Source organism: Muntiacus reevesi, chromosome 1 (assembly GCF_963930625.1).
Source record: "Muntiacus reevesi chromosome 1, mMunRee1.1, whole genome shotgun sequence".
Lineage (NCBI taxonomy): Eukaryota > Metazoa > Chordata > Mammalia > Artiodactyla > Cervidae > Muntiacus > Muntiacus reevesi.
The window spans coordinates 109,621,408-109,643,814 of record NC_089249.1 but is presented as its reverse complement, the minus strand read 5'-3'; the positions used below and the strand labels follow the sequence as shown (position 1 = coordinate 109,643,814).

The window sequence follows — 22,407 nt, the reverse complement described above, 5'->3', positions numbered from 1 at the left end:
GACATTTACTATATCAGACCCTGTTATAGATGCTGGAGATACAGCTTTCCTTCCAGTGTGGAGGCTACAGGGAGATAAGCATTAAATAAAATGAGTCAGTGAATTTTATAGTATATTCAAATTTGATAGGTGGTAAGGAGAAAAATAGAGCAGAGAAGAATAACAAATGCTTGTGCTAGACTGTGTGTGCTCGGTCATGTCTGACTCTTTGCAACCCCACAGACTGTAGCCTGCCAGACTCCTTTGTCCATGGAATTTTCCAGGCAAAAATACTAGAGTGGGTTGCCATTTCCTACTCCAGAATAAATGCTTAAGGAGCCCCAATTAACCTGTTCTGCTTTTTGCCATAACACTTGTCAGACTAACTTATCATAACACTTTAAATCAGATTTGAGACAAGTTAACCTTCAAGCCCCTAAAGCTTAAACTTCAGGGTCTTTCATTTGCAAGAACTCTTGCAAAGTTCAGTACCTGACTACCTAACCTTGTATTCTTTGTCTTATCAAGGGACCCTCAAACTGTGTAAAATTCAGACATCTTAAATGTATTCTAGCATTTATTACATTTTCATAGTATATTTTTAAAACAAGAAATGCTTAATGAGGGGGCTCCAGTTCTTAGTTTAATGATTGGGGAAGGCCTTGTTGAGAAGATAATTATGAGCAAAGATTTGAAGGACGTGAGGGCAGAGCCGTGAGTCTATGTAAAAGAGGGGAAGTGTTCTAGGCAAAGGGGACAGCAAGGCAGAGACTCTGGGGACACAGTCAGGAGGCCGCTCCCCAGAGTAGTGTGGTTGGGGGGAGCGTGGTTCAGGCTGGGGTCAGAGGGAGCACAGGGTCAGATCCCGGAGCCTCATGGGCCATTACAGAACCTTATTTCTGAGACAGGAAGTCATTGCAGCATTTTAAGCAGCAGAGTGGCATGGTCTGACTCACATTTTCATGGCAGTGATTCAGGGAGGAGGTGTTAGTGGGTTAGAACAGGGTTGTAATGGTGGACATGCTGTGACGTACAGGTTCTGTGTCTATTTTGAAGAATTTCCTGATATTAGATAAAGAATGTGAAAGAGGAGTTGGGGATGACACTGAGGTTTTTTAACTTGAGCAACTGGAAGATGAGATGGCCATCAGCTGAGACAGGACAAGACTTTGAGTGGAACATCTTCCAGGAAGAGCAAAAATTCATTTTTAATTGTGTTGATAGAAATATCTTTTAGACATCCAGGTGGACATGTTGGGTAGCGAGTTAACGGTTTGAGTCTGAAGTTTCTGGAGAGGCCCAGCTAGAGGTCTACATTTGGCAATTGGGCAACACATGAATAGTATTTAAAACCATGAGATTTGAATGCATGCAGACAGAAGAGAAATCCAAGGACTGTCCTTTGGGGCATGTCAATGTTAAGAGGTCTTGGAAATGGGGAAGAAAAAGGAAAGGAAATTGAAAGGGAGCAACTAGTGAGCGAGAGAATAACGTGCTGTACGGAATTGGGGTGAAATGTTGAATGTGTCGTATGCTGCTGATCAGTCAGGTAAGAGCTAAGGATTGACCATTGAAGTTAGCAGCATGGAAGTGAAACAGAACAGTTTCAGAGCAGTGTGGGGGAGTGGATCACAATTAGAGTGGGTTTAAGAGAAAGAGAAAAAGAATTGGAAAGAGTAGGAGACAACCTCGAGAAATTTGGCTGTGAAGAGGAACAGAGAAGTAGGAAGGAAGTTGGAGGAGTGAAGGGAGCTCGGAAGTAGGGGTTTTAAGATATGAAATTATTAAAAGTGATTCAGTCAGAGAATATTTTAAGGAAACAAGAAAGAGAGGGAAATTTTCTGAAGTGGTATCTTCAAGTAGATGAGAAAGGGGATCTAGTGCAGGGGCTGACCTTAGAATCACGGACAGTTTATCATATTAAGGTGGGGTAGTCCAGTTATCAGAGAAGGCAATGGCAACCCACTCCAGCACTCTTGCCTGGAAAATCCCACGGACGGAGGAGCCTGGTAGGCTGTAGTCCATGGGGTCACTAAGAGTTGGACATGACTGAGCGACTTCACTTTCACTTTTCACTTTCATGCACTGGAGAAGGAAATGGCGACACACTCCACTGTTCTTGCCTGCAGAATCCCAGGGATGGCGGAGCCTGGTGGGCTGCTGTCTATGGGGTCTCACAGAGTCAGACACGACTGGAGTGACTTAGCAGCAGCAGCAGTCCAGTCATGGACGCAAGCATGCTGCTGAGAGATGGAGTAGATGCTTGCAGAGATTCTCCCATGGCTTCAGCTTTCTCAGAGAAACCAAAAGTGAGGTCACTGACTGAGCATGAGGATGGGAAAAAAACTCTTAGTTAGAGATTGGAGGAGAGATTATAAACAGTCCAGAAGAAGGGGAGGTGAATAAACTAGTGTAGTAGCATGTGAGTTCCTGATATTCACTCTGATTGTATCTTCTTTCTGATTTTTTTGTTTGCCTTTTTCATTTTTTTCCCTTAATAGCTGACGTCCAGCATAAATCTAGAATGCTAAATAAATATTTCTTCACAACTGAAATCATATCTGCTTATACTTCAATTATAGCTAATCTTATCTTCTATTTAATATTCTAAGCAACTGCCTGTTTAATCCTCATAACAGCTACATGTATGGTATTTAGAGCCATGAGACTGGATGGAATCAACAAGGAAAGGAAGAGTAGGTATTAGTATTTTCAGATTACTGACAATGAAACAGAGATTTTAAAAGGCCCCGCAACCTCATAACCTGCCTGAGGTTGTTCAGCCATTAGGAGACAGAAGAGATATATGAATCTCAGTCTGTGTGACTCTCAAACTGTGTAAACCGTTGCCCCGGGTTCATCTTGTCTTCCTTCTTCATGTTTACAGTTAGAGAACGGAGGCCCAGGTTGCTTATCACAAATGTCAAGGCCGAGATTGGAACCAGGCCCTCATCCAGTTCAGTGCTGTTTTAACCACCAGATCAAAATCATCTTGGGATCCAGATCAAATCTCGTCTTGGGATCCAGTTCCCGTTAGCATCTGTTAGCTACACATGGTGGTAACAGTATTGTAATGTGTTAGTATTAATAACAAAGCAACTGATACTTCGATGGGAGGCTCTTGCCTGCGCTAACCTAGCCATCCAGGAGAGGGCAGTCCTGTGTGCCTAAACACACCTGCCCCACCCACAGTTGTGTTTTAAGCTTCTCCCTCAAGCTAGGGCTCCCGATTGTTTAGAGAATGTTTGCTTAAAGCTGTGGTTATCAAGCAGCAGTTTGATGATGTTTAGAGACATTTGGGTTGTCTTAACTGGAGGAGGGGAGGGAAGATGCTCCTGGCATCTAATGGGTAGAGGCCAAGAAAGCTGCTTAATATCCTGCAATGCATAGGGCAACTCCCCCACTTCACACCCCTAACAATTATGTGATCCAAAATGCCATATGCTATGTTGAGAGGTTGAAAAACCCTACCCTAAAGGAAAGTCTGTAAATAGCCTGGTATAACTGAACTAGAAGAATAAATAGTCAATGGTTTCAGTAAAGATGATCAAAAACAAGTGGCCAGTCAAGAATATCTTTATGCATTCTGCTTCTTTGAGGAATGCCAGGAGTGTGGCGGCCAAAACGGATCTTGATGTATCCCTTTTAGCCATCCTCCGCTTGCTGACTGCTGCCATCAGTGTCCCAGGCTGGGGTGTGTGTGAGTGTGCCATTGGCAGCCCCAAGGAGACACAATCCCTCCTTAGCACCCAAGGCCTTTGTATGTACTTGCCTTTTGTCTGTTGAGGAAATCGTCCCTCCTCTTCTTTGGAAACTTCATCCAAAGTGTGATATTGTAGACCTGTGCTTGCAAACTGCAGTGTGTCCCTGTCACTGGTGATCCCGTGCATGTTGACTGGCCCCATCACTTCTACTCTTCCAGGAGTGGCTCTCCAAGTCTCCACTCACCTGATTTACTACATACATGTGCCTGTCAGTCATGAGGGGCCACCTCCTTTGGGACTGGGAATGCTTTTCTGAAACACATCCATTTTGGAAATGCGTAAGCATTTATTAGCGCCTTACCTGAAATAGAGATTGCCTCCAAGCCAGAATGAATCCAGTGTTCAATAAAATATTAACTTCTGTCTGTTAAACAAGCTGATCTAGTATTTCTCACAATGTGACTCTTGCTCAGCAGAACACAGAGCAGGAGTTTCTAAGACCAGCCTTCATCTGCGGAATTAGTTCCTTCTACAACATGATTATCTTTCCCACTTCCTTTGCTCAGACCCTATTGTGAATGTCTAAAGACATATGAATTATGAACCTAGGAGCAATTTATAGCTATGAAAGGAAATATTAGTATGAAACTGTCTTTAAATGTTCTTCAAGTTGTAGGTTTTGCCAGAGACCAAAGTGCCATCTTCTTTCTTATAGTGGTTTATTTAAAATATACATCTGGGGACTTCCTTGGTGGTCCAGTGCTTAAGACTGCCTTCCAGTGTAGGGGGTATGGGTTTGATCCCTGGTTGGGAAGCTAAGATCCCATATGCCTCACAGCCAAGAACCCAAAGCATAAAACAGAAACAATATTGGAACAAATTCAATAAAGATTTTTTTAAATGGTCCACATAAAAAAAATCTAATAATAATAAAATGAAACAGAGTAGAGAACATCTAGAAATCAAGTATAGTTGCAGAACTCTGATTTGGTATGGAATTGAGTTGAATTGCAGAGCCAATTCAAGGACTTCTTTAGATGAGAGCAAATAAAGTAGGACATGGTCAGTGAATGGCAGAGCATTGCTGGGGTTACCTCACTGGCCTCAGTTAAATATAATATTGTGCTCCTGAAATTTAAGTGATAAAAATCATCATTACTTATGGACTGATATTTCTGTGGGCCAGTACTCACCAGGTAAACCCATTCTACTCTCTCTCGAATGACTATCAGGAAATGGGTTTTACAGATAAGGATACTAACACTCCAAGAGGCCAGATAACTTGCCCCAGGCTACCCAAAAAGGGATAAAGCTGAGATCTGAATCTAGGTTAACACTGAGTCCCACTAGCCATTTTAAATGTAGTAGGAGAGTTTGCTCTTGAAATCTGAAATGAATCCTTTCGAACAAATTAAGATTCTTTATTGAGTCTAAATTTTTGGTGAAGCATGGTTCTATAACACAGGATTCTATAACACAGTCCTAGGCAGGGTTCTATAACATAACTTTCATCAACGTAAGTTTTGTTTGCATCACAAAGTGTTGTGATAGAAAAACCATGGGTTTTAGAGTCCACTGTGTCCAGGTTTATATTCTTCCTCCACTAATTATGAGCAGTGAGACTGCAAAAGTCACTTGACTCTGCCAAACCTCAGTTTTCATATCTGTAAAGTGGGGTGACTATTAGAAGATAAGTGTCATCTTATTCAAGTTGCCTACCAGTTATCATAATCATCACTGTTAATATTATTCATAAGTTAAATGTGGATTCTCAATTTTAGTTTTGCTATGAAGATCTTAAGCAAACTTGACGTTGACATCTGTGTTTCGTGTGATGCCAAAGTCTAGAATGGAGGAAGAATGGCCTCTTGAACCTTCTTCCATACTTAGGAAAACACAAATATAAAGCATGTTTGTGTTTTAAACTTTAGGAGCTGCACAGGTCATTGAAGGTGGCCAAGTGGAATATAAGCCTCTTTCGGGCATTCGGTATATGTGGTGGTACCATTTAATTGGCCTCATCTGGACTAGTGAATTCATCCTTGCATGCCAACAAATGACTGTAGCTGGGACAGTGGTGACGTGTTATTTTAACAGGTAGGTCTAGCGTGTTACTGCTGTTGATTTGTCTATGTGCTTCCTGTTGTGTGTCTCAAAAGATATTTTGGAATTTTGACATGACCTCTCAAAAGAGATTGGCAAGAGAAAAAGACTAAGCTCGAAATGAGGCAGAATGGTGGGATGAATTGAGAGACTGAGATATGTGCACTGTTGATACTGTGTATAAAGTAGGTAACTAATGAGAACCCGCTGTATAGCCCAGGGGACTCTCCTCAGTGCTCTATGGTGATCTAAATAGGAAGAAAATCCATCAAAAGAGGGGATAAATGCATACGTATAGCTGATTCACTTTGCTGTACAATAGAAAATAACACAGCCTTGTAAAGGAACTATATACTCCAATAGAAATTAATTTTAAAAAGTTAGGCAAAAAAAATTTGGCAAGATGTTTATTTAGCAGTAAAAAAGAATACTATATCTTAAATCTGTCACATTTCCATCCTCTTTTGCTTTAAGCTAGAAAATCCAATAGGAAGCCAAACACGGAAGTAATCAAACTTCTTAGAACTGAATGATATTCAGAAGAAAGGGTTGACTTCTCCTGTAAATATCCATTCTTACTAACCTCAAGTTTTAAAAAAATTACTGATCTATTTGGAACACACTGCAGTAAGTTCTATGAGCATCATTTAATCCTATGTAAAATGAGGAGAATGTTTTCTTTGAAAGCAGTTTTAAATCCTAAGGGGACTGTATGTAACTATAAAATACAATTCATGTTCTTATAGTTAAATGCTAGTGAATTCATTTCTTGCTTTTCTGTTCACTATGATACTTATATAAGTGTTTATCCTCCATTACCTCATCAAAATAATTGAGGACGCATGCACATACGTCTCTCAACTCTTCACCTCTTTTGTGTTTGTGAGGTTCTCTATGAGGCAGATAAAACCACAGGCAAGAAGAACAAGGCCAGTGCAATGACAGGGTTGGACTCAGAACAGGAAGTTTACTTCTGATGGGGCTGGTCTTCCTCTAATCCCTCAGACTAAATGGGCAGAAAAACATGAGGGTTCATGGGGCTAAGAAAGTCATCTAGGGATGATTCATGCTGTAGAAGAATTACCTTCCGACGACAAGGAGTGCCATGGGTCTTATTGCAGAGGTGCTGTTGGGAGCCTCCTTCTTTAGAGACCCTGTCAGACACATGAAAGGCTATAGCCCTTGGCCCTGAGAGCTTTTGTGCCTTCGGAGGAGGTGATATGTGCTTCTTGCTCCTGAGTACAGGAGCAGAGATTAATCTAACCAAATTGGCCAGCAGCAGGTCACATCTCTCTGATAGCAGTGATTTTGTTCTATTTTAGTCACACAAAATCAAAACATTTTCAGTGAGGGCTTTTTATTTAACCTCTCGTGAAGTGTATATACGTATCTCCTAATGTCTTCCCCCACTCTAACTCCCCTCCCCCGAAATCATGAGAAAATGAAGAAGGCATAAACACAGAAGGCGAGCAGGAGACAGGCGATGATCACAACTTAGAAACGTCATGGCAGTCCAGTCCAGTGTTCTTGCCGGGATAATCCCACGAACAGAGCAGCCCATGGGATGGCAAAGAGTAGGACATGACTAAGCACGGACGAATGAATGAAGAAACATCAGTCAAATTTTGAAAACTGAAGACAGGATGAATGAGCGGTGAGCAGATTGGAGAAGCCTCAAAAAGCCTATCTTCTGTGCATTTGGTGGGAGAGGAGGCTGATTTGAGCCATGAAAATCTAGAGAGATTCAGTAATTCAAATGTAAAACGTGCTTGCAAAGATTAGTTAAAGGTCTTGCTAAAGAGCAGTTAGGCCCCATGGCCCCTCCTTCATACCAGCAGATATAAGTTGGGAGCTTTGCTCTCTGGAGAAGTCATCAGAGAGGGCCTGGATATAGGGTATCTGGCACAGCCAAGGCTGGGACAAAGCTCTACCCTGAAAGAAGGGGGAGCAAGTGGAAGTCTAAGAATCTGCCTGCAATGCAGGAGACCTGGGTTTGATCCCTGGGTTGGAAAGATCCCCTAGAGAAGGTAATGACTACCCTCTCCAGTATATTCTTGACTGGAGAATTCCATGGATGGAGGAGCCTGGCAGGCTGCAGTCCATGGTATTACAAAGAGTCAGACACGACTGAGTGACTGACACTTCACTTTCATTCTACCGGCTACCAACCCACACTCCACAGCACAGCCTCCAGGATGTTGACAGCCACGTTGATATTTCTTAGGCATGAGATTATCGGATTCTTCTTTGGAGAAACTGTATAACCCAAAGCAAAGACCTGCAGATAGTACCACGTGGGGATCCCCCAATGAAATGACCTGATGCCCTGACTCTGAAGCAGATGGTGAAACTCACCAGTCAGCAGTCACCCTTGTATAGAACTTCCAAGTCACTCTTTGGTTCCTCACGCTTAAATGTGAACCTATAGCCAGTGATTATTAAAAATTTGAAGAAGCCTGTTGTGAAAGAAAAAGATCAAAATGAACAAAACAAACAAAAAAAAATTAGGAAAAATAGGGGCAATGCAGCCAGCAGAAGAAAACTGCAATAGCAACTGTAATAATATCTTCAGAAAGAACCAAAAAATGTTGCTTTCATATAATAAGAACCAAGAAAAAAGAATAGTGAGAGAACAGAAAGACCTCTTTGTTGTTAAAAATATGATTGCAAAAGTGAAAGTTTTCTACTGATGGATTAAAATATAAAGTTGAACTCCTCCAGAAGATAGAACAAAGAAATGGAAAATAGAAAAAAGATAAAATTTAGGACACCCAACACCTGACTAATATGAGTTCTAGAAATAGAGAGCAAAGAAAAAAGGGAGGAAATTGTCAAAATTTCCCAGAGCTGAAGGACATGAGTAAAGAGAAGATCCCAGAAGCTTTAGAGAAAGATCACAGGCAAAACATCAAGAACTAGAACTGGTACAAGATCTATACTCAGAAAACTATAGAACACTAATGAAGGAAATTGAAAATTATATAAATAAATGGAAAGATAACCAGTGTTCATGGATTGAAAGAACTAATATTGTAAAAATATACATACTATCCAAAGCAATCTACATATTTAATGCAAAATACCCATGACATTTTTCACAGCACTAAAATAATCCTAAAATTTATACAGAATCACAGAAGACCCTGACTAGCCAGAGTAATCTTGGAAAAAAGGACGAATCTGGAGTTTTCACACTCCCTGACTTCAGAATGTGCTACAAAGCTGAAGTAATCAAAACTTCAAAGCTACAGTGGCATAAAAACAGACACATAGATCAATGGAACAGAATAGAAAGCCCAGAAATAAACCCATGCACTTATGTTCAGTTAACTTACGATGAAGGAGGCAAAAATATACAGTGGGGGAAAAGAAAGCCTTTTTAATAAATGTTGCCAGGAAATGGACACCTACATGTAAAAGAATGAAATTAGAACATTTTCTCATACTATATACCAAAATAAACTCGAAGTGGATTACAGACCTAAATATTAGTCCAGAAGCCATAAAACTCCCAGAAGAAAACAAGCTGGACACTCTTTGACATAAGTTGTAGTAGTGTCTTTTTGGATCTATTGCCTCAGGCAAAGGAAACAAAAGCAAAAATAAATTAAGCTTAAAATCTTTTGCACAGCAAAGGAAACCATCAACAAAATGAAAAGACAGCCTACTGAATGGGGGAAATGCTTGTAATTGATAAGACCAATAAGGGGTTAATATCCAAACTATTTATTAATAAAGTCATACAACTCAGTATAAAACAAGAGAACCCAATTTAACAATGGAAAGAATAGATATTCTTCCAAAGAAAGCATACAGATGGCCAACAAATGCATGAAAAGATGCTCAACATTGCTAATCCTCAGAGAAATGCATATTGAAACCATGAGATATCACCTCACACCAGTCAGAATGGCTATTGTTAAAAGGACCACAAATGTTGGCAAGGAAATGAAAAAAAGGGAACCCAAGTGCACTGTTGGTGGGAATGTAAATTGATGCAGCCACTATGGAAAATAGTATGGAGGTTCCTTAAAAAACTGAAAATAGAACTGCTATTTGAATGAATGCCACTGCTGGGTATATAGCCAAAGAAAATGAAAATACTAATTCAAAAAGATATATGCCCCCCAGTGTTCAGGCAGCTTTATTTACAATAGCCAAGATATGGAAGTTACCTAAGTGTCCATCAGTAGATGAATAGATAAAGAAGATGTCATATATTTATACAAAGGAATATTAACCATAAAAAAGAATGAAATTTTGCTATTTTGCAACAATGTGGTTGGACCTGGAGGGCATTATACTTAGTGAAATAAATTAGAGAAATACAAATACTATATGTTATCACTTAAATGTGGAATCTAAAAAATAAATGAATATGACAAAACAGAAACAGACTCACAGACTTGGAGAATAAACTAGTGATTTCCATCTGGGAGAGGGAAGTGGACAGAGTCAAGGTAGGGGTAGGAAACCAAGAGGTACAAACTACTGTATATACTATAAATAAGCTGTATATTATACAATACAGGGAATGCAGCCAATATTTTAAAATAACAAGTGAGGTATAATCTTTAAAAATATTGAATCACTGTGTCATACATCTGAAACTAGTCTTATAAATCAACTACACTTCAATAAAAAATAAAATTTAAAAAGAACTAGAATGGAATCTGATGTTCAACAGCAACTCTGAACCAGGGAGATAGTAGGACAAAACTATCAAAATTCTGAGAAAAGATTATTTCCAACCTAGAATTCTACACCTATTCATGCTATCAGTCAAAGATAAAGGAAGATAAAGTCCTATTCAGGCATGCAATATCACAAAAGATTTCCTCCCCATATCCCTTCTCCTCTGAAACTAATGAATAAACCAGGGGGAAAACATGAATTTCAGGAATTTCACGGAACTCCAACATGAGTTGGAATTTTACTCCAACACAATGAAGAAGAGAAGGGAATTTCCAGGAGGGTAGCTATATAGCAGGTATGGAAAACGTCCAGTCCAAGGAGGAGCAGGAGAGCAGTGGGCTCCAGGAGGGATGTCTCCAAGAAAAAATAAAAAGGAAACTTAGAGGAAAAAAAAAGGAAACTTAGAGACTATCAGATGTGTTGTTTGAATATGTGTAGAAAAAGAATTATACTTTGATGAAGCATTTGGTGAAGCACATGGAAAACCAAGCAAATAAAAAAGGTAAAATATTATTAACTTAAAGAAAACTCAAAATCTATAAAAAAAAAAAAAAAAAGAAAATATAGTCAGAATACACTGTTTCAACAGTTGTGAATGTTATTCATGCACTGATAATGTAAGCCCTAAACATTAATTAAAACATACTCAGTGGTGAAAGATTGAAAATTTTTTTTCTAAGATCAGGAACAAGACAGGAGTGCCCACCCTTGCCATTCCTATTCAGCATAGTACTGGAAGACCTAGCCAGAGCAATCAGGCAAGAAAATGAGGAAAAATATATACAAATCACAAAGGAAGAAGTAAAATTGCCTTCGTTTGCAGATAATATGACTTTATTAATCTATAAAGAAAATTCTAAAGACTTTATCAAAAAAACTGTTAGACTAATCAATGAATTCAGTAAAGGTACAGGATAAAAAGCACTCAGAAAACAGTTGCATTTCTCTAACAGCAAAATATCTGAAAAAGAAGTAAAGAAGACAGTCTCATTCACACTGGCATTGAAACAATAAAATACTTAAGACTGAATTTAAGGAGATGAAAGCTCTGTATACTGAAAAGTATAAGACTCTGATGAAAGACACAAATGGAAATATACCCTCTGTTCATGGATCAGAAGAATTAATATTGTTAAAATACCCTTATTACCCAAAGCCATCTATAAATTCAATGCATTCCCTGTCAACCTTTCAGTTATATTTTCCACAGAAATAGAAAAACTCTAAAATTTGTATCACAGAAGAGCCCAAATAGCTCAAGCAATTCTAAGAAAGAACACATCTGGAGGCATCATATGTCCTGATTTCAAACTATACCACAAAACAGTGTGGTCCTGGCATAAAAATAGACCCATAGATCAGTGGAAGAGAACTGAGGTCCTAGAAAGGGGAAAGGATTATCTCTTCAATAAACAGTTCTGGAAAAACTGGATAGCAACATGAAGAATAAAATTAAATCCTTGTATTAGATGGTTCACAAGAATTAATTCAAAATGGTTTAAAGACTTAAACATAAGAACTGAAGTCCCTAAACTCCTACGAGAAAACATAAGGAAAAAGCTCCTTTACATCAGTCTGAGATGATTTTTCAAATATGACACCAAAAGCACTAGCCACAGCAGCAAAAATTAGTGAGATTACATCAAACTAAAAAGTTCTACACGATAAAAGAACCAATCAACAAAATGAAAAGACAGCCTATGGAATGGGAGAAAATATTTGCAAATCATTTGTCTGATAAGGAGTTAATACCAAAATATATAAATAACTCCTATAAATCCATAGTAAAAAAAAAAAAAAAATCAGTTAAAAAAGGGGCAGAGGAGCAGAACTTCCTTTCGAAAGAAGATACAGAAGACAGGCACATGAAAATGTGCTCAACATCACTAATCATCAGGGAATATATATCAAAACCACAATTAGATACCACCTGTTAGAATGGCTATCATCAAAAAGACAAGAGGTAACTAGTGTCGGCAAGGATGCAGGGAAAAGGGAGCCCTCGAGCACTGTGGGGTGGGGCGTGTAAATTTAGTAACAGCAACTATGGAAACTGACAGTGTGAAGGCTCCTCGGAAAATTAAAGTCCGAACTGTAGGATCCAACAAGCCCACTTCTTAGGTGTGTATAGAAAGGGAATGAAAAAAGAATCTTGAAGAAATGTCTTCACGCCTATGTTCATTGCAGCACTATTCACAATAGCCAAGATATGGGAACGACCTCAGTGTCCATTGAAGGCTGAATAGATGAAGAAGATGTGGTGTATGTAATGGGATATTATTTAGCCACGAGAGAGGAGGACATCGTGCCATTTAAAACAACACGAATGGACCTTAAGGGCAATATGCCAAGTGATACGTCATAGAAAAACAGATAAGGATGATACCACTTACATGTCAAATCTAAAAAAGCTGAACTAATGGAAACAAGTAGAATGGTGGTTGCCCGGGAGTTGGGGTAGGGAGGAAGGGGAGGTATGGATTAAGGGCACAAACTTCTAGTTAGAAGATGAATAGTTCTGGGGATCTAACTACAGCATGATGATTATAGTCAACAATACTGTGTTATATACTTGAAAGTTGCTAAAAGAAGAGACCTTAAATGTTCTCACCACAAAAAAAAAAAAAAAGGTTAATCATATGAGGTGGTGGAGGCATAAGCTAAGGCTAAGATAGTAATCATTTTGCAATATATATGTGGATCAAATCAACACATTGTACACCTTGGACTTAATAATGTTACATGTGGATTATGTGTCAATAAAACTGGGGAGAAATCTTTTAGAACTTCAGTATAATTATATTGAGAAGAAGAGGAGTAGGAAAATGAGTGTACTTGGCCGTTTAAGCTGCCAAGGAGAATGAAACCTGTATCTTCCATAGTGGGAAGTCAGTAGACATTCTCTGAGACTGAAAAAATGAAGAAATTCCAGTAAGAACAAGTAATTTAGAAGTGTGAAGCTGGGTTCCAGAAGAAACAGCTAAAATATTGCCTCTAGAGAGAGACAATTAGTGGTGGAGAAAGAAAACTGCTGTTTTTCCTGTTACACCTAGCAGTACTATTTGACTTTTTAAGATATTTCACATATTTGATAAAAATAAACTAATTTAAAATAGAATGCGTGCTGACTTATTTTTAGCACTGCTATTTCATTTATTAAAGAGTTCTGCATTCTTTTTGACTGAGTGCTAATTTTGAAACCTCAAGGTTTTCCCTTATCTCAGGGCTTACAATTCTTTAATCTCATGTTCCAGTCTGCATGCAGGGTGAAAATTAAATATAGCCAGAGTGCATTCATCTCTGTCATTCATTTAAGCAGTAAGACTGATGAAGAGGTCATCCAAGGAACATCAAGTACCAGGACATGGGCATCCTGTGTAATTTCCCTTTTACCACCATTTGCTTGAATTTCAGAGAGGTCAACTGAGAGGCATAAAGATGGGGCTGGGGTGTGATAGGAAGGAGCTAGCACTGCTCCGTTTGGATAAGGGACGCTTGAGTCATGACTTCATCGCTTCCAAGTATACAGAAGATGGTTTCCAGCTGCTTTGGATTTGCTAAGGAGGAAGTGAGGAAGTGAATTCACAGCAGAGCCTAAGGAATTTCAGTAGGAGACACATGAGTTTGCTAACCCTGACAAGAGCTGCTGAGGACCTGTTCTTCATAACAAAGAGTTTCCTTTTATTTTTGGGATTGGATAAATGAACCTCACAGCTTCCCCCACAGTCCTTCCAACCCCATCTTGCAGTGATTCTGCTGAAGGAAATGTCAGGAAAGGACGAGGTCTCTTCAGGGACACATCACGCTCCTTTGCCCAGGACCAGACAGACACTGGAGGCCAAGCATCCTGTGCAGCCTGATCCTTGTCCAGGAGCCCCAACACGGAATGAATTATCCATGCTCTTGAAGAGTTCTCAGTGAGCACTCGACTGGATCTAACCAGAGCTAAAACATACCTCCAAGATTCCTAAGTTTCTGGAGTAAGTTATGTTGAAGCAAATCATAGCTGCAAAACAGCACTTAGATACCATGACCCAAAGGCATTACAGACTTAGGTGAACGAGAGCATTAAACGCTTTGCACAGAACTTCCCTGATGGTCCAAGCGTTAAGAATCCGCCGGCCAAAAATGCAGGGGACATGGGTTTGATCCCTGGTCCAGAAAGATCCCCACGTACCACAGAGTAGCTAAGCCCTGTGTGCCTAGAGCTTGTGCTCTGCAACAAGAGAAGCAACTGCAATGAAGAGCAGTCCCTTCATAGTTGCTCGCCGCAACTAGAGAAAGCCTGCGTGCTGCTGTGAAGATCCAGCACAGCCATAAATAAATAAAAATGTTAAAAAGTAGTGCTTAAAAAAAAAGAAAATGGTTTGCCCAGGGTCTTGAGCTGCTGCTGTGTCCTAGGACCCCCTGGCCCCGTCACACAGGGCCAGGCACCTTCAGCACTCAGAGCAGCCACAAGTTTAAAACTAGAGAAGCTGGGCATGTGGGGTACATCCTGGAGTCTCCTGCTCTCCCCCACTGCCCGGGGCCTTCCTGCTGCCACCAATCGCAGAACCCAGTGAAAGGTGCCCAGCATGCGGCACTCCCCGTAGACAGAGGCCCACCAGGAGGCCCTGGCATCCTCATAAGCCCATCACCAAGCTGCTCAGCATGACCCTCACCACATTGTGGTCCCAAACTCCAGTTCTCAAGATACGGTGACGTATTAGTTTAAACTTCACTAGGTGTAATCAAAGCCTCTTCCTGAAGGCAGGTTTTGCTGCTTGTGAAGAGATAAAGGCCCCAGGGACATGCGCAGCAGAGGAGGGGTGACAGGGTGATATAAACTTTGAATGTGGAAAAGAGTCTCGGGCAAGAAGGTGGGGTCTCCGAGACCCCCCAGTGATTGACCCGTTCAATCATTTAGTTCTTAGGACAGGGTATTGAGTGAGTTCTGGCTCTGCAGGCTGGCCTGGTTTGTGAGCTGGCCCTCTTTTCAGGTTTTTCTCTCCCAAGTGGTAAGTCAGCTTCTGGAACATCTACATCTTCTTCCAGCCAAGCCCAAAAGTGACTGGAGCCATCACCGGGATGTGACACAGATGAGGGCCATCTAGACAACGCAGACACCACCCTGCCTTAAGTGGTCAATCCCATCCCTGCGAAACCTCAGAAAACGGATGCCTAAGCCCAAACTTCAGGACCTGGAGGACCAGCCCCAGGCCTGTGAATAAATTGTTTCCCTATCAGATGCAGAGCAAGCGCTGCCAATCGTCTGTCTGCATCCCTGCTTGAGAACCAGTCCGTTCTAAGGCACGTGGATCTCCTCAGTGGGAAAGTAAACAGTCTTCCTCTAAAAAAAAAAGACTGAGGAAAGGGAAAAAAATGTGTCAGACTTTCCTGGCTGTGCTACTTTCCTAGTTTATCAGATCTAAGTGAATTCATATCAGCAATAGCTTCCCTGGCATTTCCTATTTTCAACAATATTGAGTTGAAACACACATCGCCCTTTTTGTGGGTCGATTGGATTGCAGCTACTCTGCTCCCATTATTACTTTCATGTTCTCTCTTCCTTCCTGGATGATTTAAATAACAGCAAAATGTGGCTGTTGCCAGCTCTTGAAACATTTCTGACTGCATTCCTTTTCCTCCCTGAAAACCTAGGCTCTGGTCAAAACCTTAATTCATAGTGACTTATTAGCAACCAGAGCGAGCTGTAGAATAATCCATTATGAAGAGAGCAAGCCTCCCTTGGAATCGAGTGAAGGAGCTTCTCGGAAAGGGCCTCACTTTCTAGAACTGGCCTCGGTGGGCCGGGGGAGGGGTGACATCAGCCCTCCCTCCTTTGTTTTATCTTTCAGGTGTGGGGGAGGGGGAAGAAAGATGTGCCCATTCTGTTCTTTTTCACTTTTTTTTCCCTGCCTGTGAAACTGACTTTCGCATTCTTGAGAGCTGTGTCATGACAAGTCCCATAAATGATTCACAGTGAGGTGACCTTTACAGAACAGAGGAGAAATCAGCTGGGTTTCAGGAGCTGGAGAAGCCAGAACTCTTCCTCCCTCTGCTGTGAGCGGGATACTCTCTGGCTGCCAATCCTGGTCATGTGATGTGGTAGTGATTTTCATCACTAAGCTAATACTGGCAATATTTACAGATGCAAGTGTGTAATTTAAACCTAGGGGATTATTACATAATTAAACTTCTGAAACTGAAAATTGGATCAATACCCAATTTAATGGATTGGTGGAGGTGGTTAGGTGTTGTAAAGAGGAAAACTTGTTCACCTCATCACTATGTTTTAAAATGTTCTCTTCCTTGTTCATAACATTGAGTACCACCAAAAATATTTCTTAACTTAGTCCAAGAAATAATTTAACCTTAGCTAGCAAGGAGTATAAAAATTTTGCCAAATGCAGATGGTGTCACTGCTTTCTGAATTGCTAGTACCATAGATGATTTGAACCAGAGAGAAGTTTTTTTGTTTCTTTCTAAATAGTGTTTTTTAAATGCTGTCTTTTTTTTCTCCTGTTCCCAGAAATAAAAGTGACCCTCCTGATCGCCCGATCCTTTCATCTCTCTCCATTCTTTTCTGCTACCATCAGGGAACAGTTGTCAAAGGGTCATTTTTAATCACTGTGGTGAGGATTCCAAGAGCCGTTCTCATGTACGTGTATAACACGCTGAAAGAGAAGGTAAGGCAACACGTTAAAACAGAGTGAGCTGTGTTTGGGTCACAGAGAAGTGAATCACTGGAGAACTGTGCTGGGTCCCGGGATGGGAATGTTACCTGTGCCAGCGGCCATTCAGAGAGCTCCGGTGTGCTTCAGGTCCCATCCACACCCCACCCCCAGCAATCTCTCTGTCCAGCTCCCTGTTTTGTTTAATTTGTTGTATTTTCTCCAACATGGTGGCACAGGTGGTGTAGGGAGGGCATAGTTCTTAGCTTGCTGGTTTTTCTTCCTATTTAAATGATGAACAAATGGGAGAAATTCCTAGCAAGGTTTTATGGACATTTATCATGCCTTTTTAAAGAAAGAAAAATATCCTATAAGATGAGGAGATTTGCTTGTTTCTGTTTTAATGCTAAAATAGTCCCCACCATTTGTGTTTCCTGGAGGGTGTCATGGGAAGTTAGTTGCATGTGCCTGTGTGTGCATTCATGCTTAATAGTGAGAAATGGGCAAGCTGACCTAAATCTCAGCTCTAAAGACAGAAAACTGTGGGGCTTTTGTGCCTGGGGGTTTTTCTTCTCCCTGGTTTTTATTTCCATGCACATTTGGTTATGAATGCCAGTGGAAACCAAAACACCAGGAAAACAGCTGTTCTCATGGTATTTCTGGCCTGCCATATAAGGAAAGGTTGGATTTTTCCCAACTTTTCTGTTCTCACACAATGTTCATCTCCCCACCCCCCATCCCTACCTCTGTGTTGGTGACTTGGTCAGAGTTTCACAAACATTGAGTCCAGCCATTTGAGTATAGGTATATGCTTTTAGCAAACTGGGAAAGTTTTACATGTGGATTCGTAATTATACTTTAGAATTGTTTTCGTTTGCTCTTTTAAGCAGAAATCTGAATTGTTGAAGATTTCAGTCAGTCAGTGTTAGCTGCTCAGTTGTATCCAATTCTTTGTGACCCCATGGACTACATACAGCCTGTCAGGCTCCTCTGTCCATGTTCTCCAGGCAAGAATATTGGAGTGAGTTGCCATGTCCTTCTCCAGGGATTCTTCCCAACCCATGGATTAGACCCAGGTCTCCTGCATTGCAGGCAGATTCTTTACCATCTGAGCTGCCAGGGAAGCCCAATCAAGATTTAATTGTAAATCAAGATTTAAAATTAGTATATTAATTAAGAGCTGATTGTATTTCACATAAAAGTATCTAACTTCCTTACCTTGAAATGTACACTAAGCCATCACCCCTGATCAGAGAGTGTTTTCTGTTGAAGTATTGCTTAACTACATATGTGTGACTTAAAGAGACATTTCCACATCGAGGATAAATCTAGCTACTCTGGCTGTTGCATTTTGAAATTGATCCTTCAATCTTAGGAAACTTGGAGAAAGATTTCTTGAACAGAGCAACTTTTTATTTCAAATAGATTCATATAGTTTATATATATTAAATATATTCATATATGTATATCATGCTCTGCTTAGTTGCTCAGTCCAACTTTTTTGTGACCCCTATGGACTATAGCCCATCAGGCTCCTCTGTGTATGGGATCTCCCAGGCAAGAATACTGGAGTGGATTGCCGTTTCCTCCTCCAGGGGATCTTCCTGACCCTGGGATCAAACCCGCGTCTCCTGTGGCTCCTGCACTGCAGGTGGATTCTTTACCGCTGAGCCATCAGGGAAGCCCTCATATATGTATATATGCATGTGTTTTATATATAAATATGCATTAGTACTAGATAATCGTAAGTTAATAAACATCAGGGAACTCGCTGTACCCCCCCAGAGCTAGGCTCTTTAAACTCTTTGGGGAAACAGCTTCCGTAAATCTAATAGTCAATGGATCAGCCTCTCTGGCTGAGGTCTAAGAGGTTGTTTATCACTTCCTAGATCCCATAAAGACTAAGGGGTTAAACTCCCTTTTAGTGATGTCACTGTTGGAGAAATGCGTCCTTTCTTAGGTTAAAAAAAATAGTCTTCCTCAGCAGCCTTATAACCCCATACTGTACCTGTAGTATAAGCTTTTCACACGGCCACTGTGAGATCCTTCTTACATTAAATGGCTCATTCACAACCATAGCCAGGCTGAAAAGTATGCAGGTCAGATTTCATGCAGTCGAATTAACACTGGGACGAGAAAATGTCTATATAAGGCTAAGTTGTCCCTGGGGTCCTAGTAGAAAACTATTTCAGGATTGTTTTCAGGGATTCCCCCACCCCCACCCCCCCCCCCCCCCCCGCCGCCCAAATCTGGGCAGTAAGATACATTTAATTGCCCCTTCCCCCAACAAGTTTTATTAATTCATCCGTTCTTGAGTTATACACAAGTTCAAGTTATATTTCAAAGGACTAATTTATCCCTAAAATTTAACCCTGAAAGTCTTAATATGGGATGTATTTCCAAAAAATTAAACCTGATTTTTTTGTGTGTGTGGACACACAACTAGTATCTACAATGCATTAGTTTTATTGTCTGTGGGATGTGAATTTCTCATGAATATAAACTATGGTTTGAAAAAGCACAGTTTATGACTGAAGACACTTAGGAAAAGATGAAGGAAGAGAGTTTTTTTTTTTTTACTAGAACCAGAAGGTCTGGTTCACCTTTGCTAGTAAAAACAGGAGAATCTATTTCCCTTTCTGCTGAAGTCAACAGCACTCCTAACCGGTAAGCCCACAGAAGAGAACACTTGCTTATCAGTATAGTAATGATAATAATTAGTAGTAGCAATAGCATATACAGAATAGAAGAACTTCTGTACCCATGAGAATTGCTGTGATGCTTCTCCAGGTACACAGATCTCCAAGTACGAACAGGGTGTGCTGGAAGACGCTTCTGCTTGCCTCTTTCCTGTGCCGTTGGTGACACTGTTCCTTTCTTTCTGAACCTGACCCAGCAGGACGGTGCCTTGTCAAGGTGCGTGTCCCAGTGCTGCTGCTGCTGTTTCTGGTGTCTTGACAAGTGCCTGCGCCATCTCAACCAGGTACGTCTCCTGCGCCGGGGACACACGGTGTGAGGGCCTGCCCGTGGGCGCCGTCTCTTAGGCCAGGGGTTAGCCGGTTTTTCTGTAAAGGCCAGATTGTGTAAAAGTTTTCAGGGTTTGGGTCATCTGCGTCTTGGTCACAGCTACTCAGCTCTGCTGCCGCCGCAGAAAAGCAACCACAGACAGGATGTCACTGGATGGGCCTGAGCGTGTTCTAGCAGAACTTTACTTACGGGCACTGAAATCTGAATTTTATTTTTTGTTTTTGCTCCCCTGTGTCTTTGTTGTAGTGTGAGGGTTTAGTTGCCCTGCAGCATGTGGAATCTTAGCTCCTCCACCAGGGATCAAACCCACATCCCCTGAATTGGAAAGTAGATTCTTAACTGCTGGATCACCAGGGAAGTGCCTGAGATCTGAATTTTATATTTTTTATGTGTCAAGACATATTCTCCTTATTTTGAATTTTTCCAACTATTTTTAACATGTGAAAATTATTCTTAGCTCTGTCCGGAGGGAAGCGGAGATAGATGGATGGATCTGGTTCCTTGGCTGTAGTCTGCAGTCCTTTACCTTGAGGCCATAGCTCATAATACAAGTCTTCAAATTCTGAAAGAATTGTGTCTCTCTTTCAAAAAAAAAAAAAAAAGAGGAGGAGGCTTTAGAAACTCTACTGCAGTGCATATGTATCAACTGAGAGTTAATTTTCAATGTCTTCTCCAAGAACTATAATTTTCCTGAAATAGGAAGAGAACTGCCTCCCTAATTTTTATATATTTCACCAGCCTTTCACTTTCAAGCTATAAATATTCCTTTAAAAATCAGAAAAATTATATACTGTGATTGTTTGAATTTCAGATTTTTTTCCTCCTGTGTCTTTCAAACCAGTGGAAAATTAGATAGGTATTTTATTTTTCTGTCGATAATTTAGGAAATTGTAATAACCCTTAGTCAAATTTACACAAAGCAATATTTTTGTAAATCAGCAGGCTGTTTTATAATTTAAATGTTCACAGTACTCGCTTAGAAAAGTACTTCTTATTTTTGCCCCTCTTCCTAATAAATGTACCAGTAGAAGTAAAGGGACTGATTAGGCCATCTATGTTTAATGTCTTATAAATGGTATTAAGAATACCTTTCATTATTCGGGGGAGACTGTAGTCTTCTTGTAGTAAAGCCCTATATTTAAGGCTCTTCTTGAGACTCTTGGCATACATTTCAGAGTATGTTTAGTTTTCACTTGGATCACTTCAAGCAAGCATGTATAAAGCACAGTAAAATACTATTGCACCTTTCAGAACGGTATGTCCCGTAGCAAGGCAAGCCAGACCCTGTGAATGTCCTGTCACAGTGTAACACACCAGCCTGTCCCCCCTGGCACTCTGTACACATCCAGACACCAGCTTTTTCTCTAAGAGGCTATTGAGATGCATTACAAAAATGTACTGTGACAAAATACATATACATGAAAATCAAGCTAAGATACATATAAACAGAGTAGAAAGACGAAAGCAGTGGAACCTTTGATATACCAATATGTTGGTCACATGGTCCTTTAGGGCCCTAAAGCTGAGTTGCTGTTCCCTCATGGTATTAGTAAATTCAGGTTCTTTCCATGTCCTTCTTTCACTGCTCCATAGACCCGCCACCCTGGGGCTCTCTGTGGATGCTGCAGGGACCACCACTTCAGGAGAGGAGAGAAATGGGTGAGAAGGGGCAAGGATGGGCTCTGGGCCCATATCAATATCACCACCTCCCGCCCCTGCCTTCCAACCAGAGCACTTCCACTTTTATCTGGTTGAGGAGTGGGATCCCACTGAAGATTTCATTTAAAAGACAGGCTCTGCTGCTTGAACACACTTGAAAGCCACAGTCTCAAGCTATGTTCTTGCTTCTTTTCTCGGCCCTCTTATCCTAAGGGACACACTTTCTGCATTCTGACGTTTCAGCATCTTATATTAACCCTGTACCTTTACTTTTGAGAGTTCAAAATATTTCCAAAATCGTAAGTAGTGTTAGTATTAATCGCAGTATAATTACTATAAATTGTTGAAATCCTTTTCACAGACGTACAATAGGAATGATTGTCTCTGAATCACAAAAAGACTCAGCTAGCCTCGAGGATCCAGCTCATGGTGATTTAGTGTTGCAAACAGGGATAGGTCTTTGAATTTTGATCATGGTGCCAGTGCATTGTGCCTGGGCCTAAATCAGCCGTCAGAGCAGCTTTTTAAAAAAAAAATGTGTATATATATATATATATATTTTTTTTTTTTTTTTTTTTTTTTCATTT

At 40.6% G+C, this 22,407-nt stretch overlaps 1 protein-coding gene across 9 annotated transcripts in view; it reads left to right on the top strand.

The window, feature by feature from the left end:
* Window positions 1–22,407, top strand: part of SLC44A3 (solute carrier family 44 member 3) — an 82,899-nt gene that overhangs the window by 36,823 nt on the left and 23,669 nt on the right. For 7 of the 9 annotated variants that reach the window (XM_065908371.1, XM_065908359.1, XM_065908353.1 and 4 more), the window contains 3 exons: window positions 5,615–5,780; window positions 16,993–17,149; window positions 20,031–20,117. In XM_065908371.1, the coding sequence (XP_065764443.1) occupies window positions 5,615–5,780; window positions 16,993–17,149; window positions 20,031–20,117 (410 nt within the window). The remainder of the gene's footprint in view (window positions 1–5,614; window positions 5,781–16,992; window positions 17,150–20,030; window positions 20,118–22,407) is intronic. The other 2 variants (XM_065908339.1, XM_065908387.1) reach the window with 1 other exon arrangement.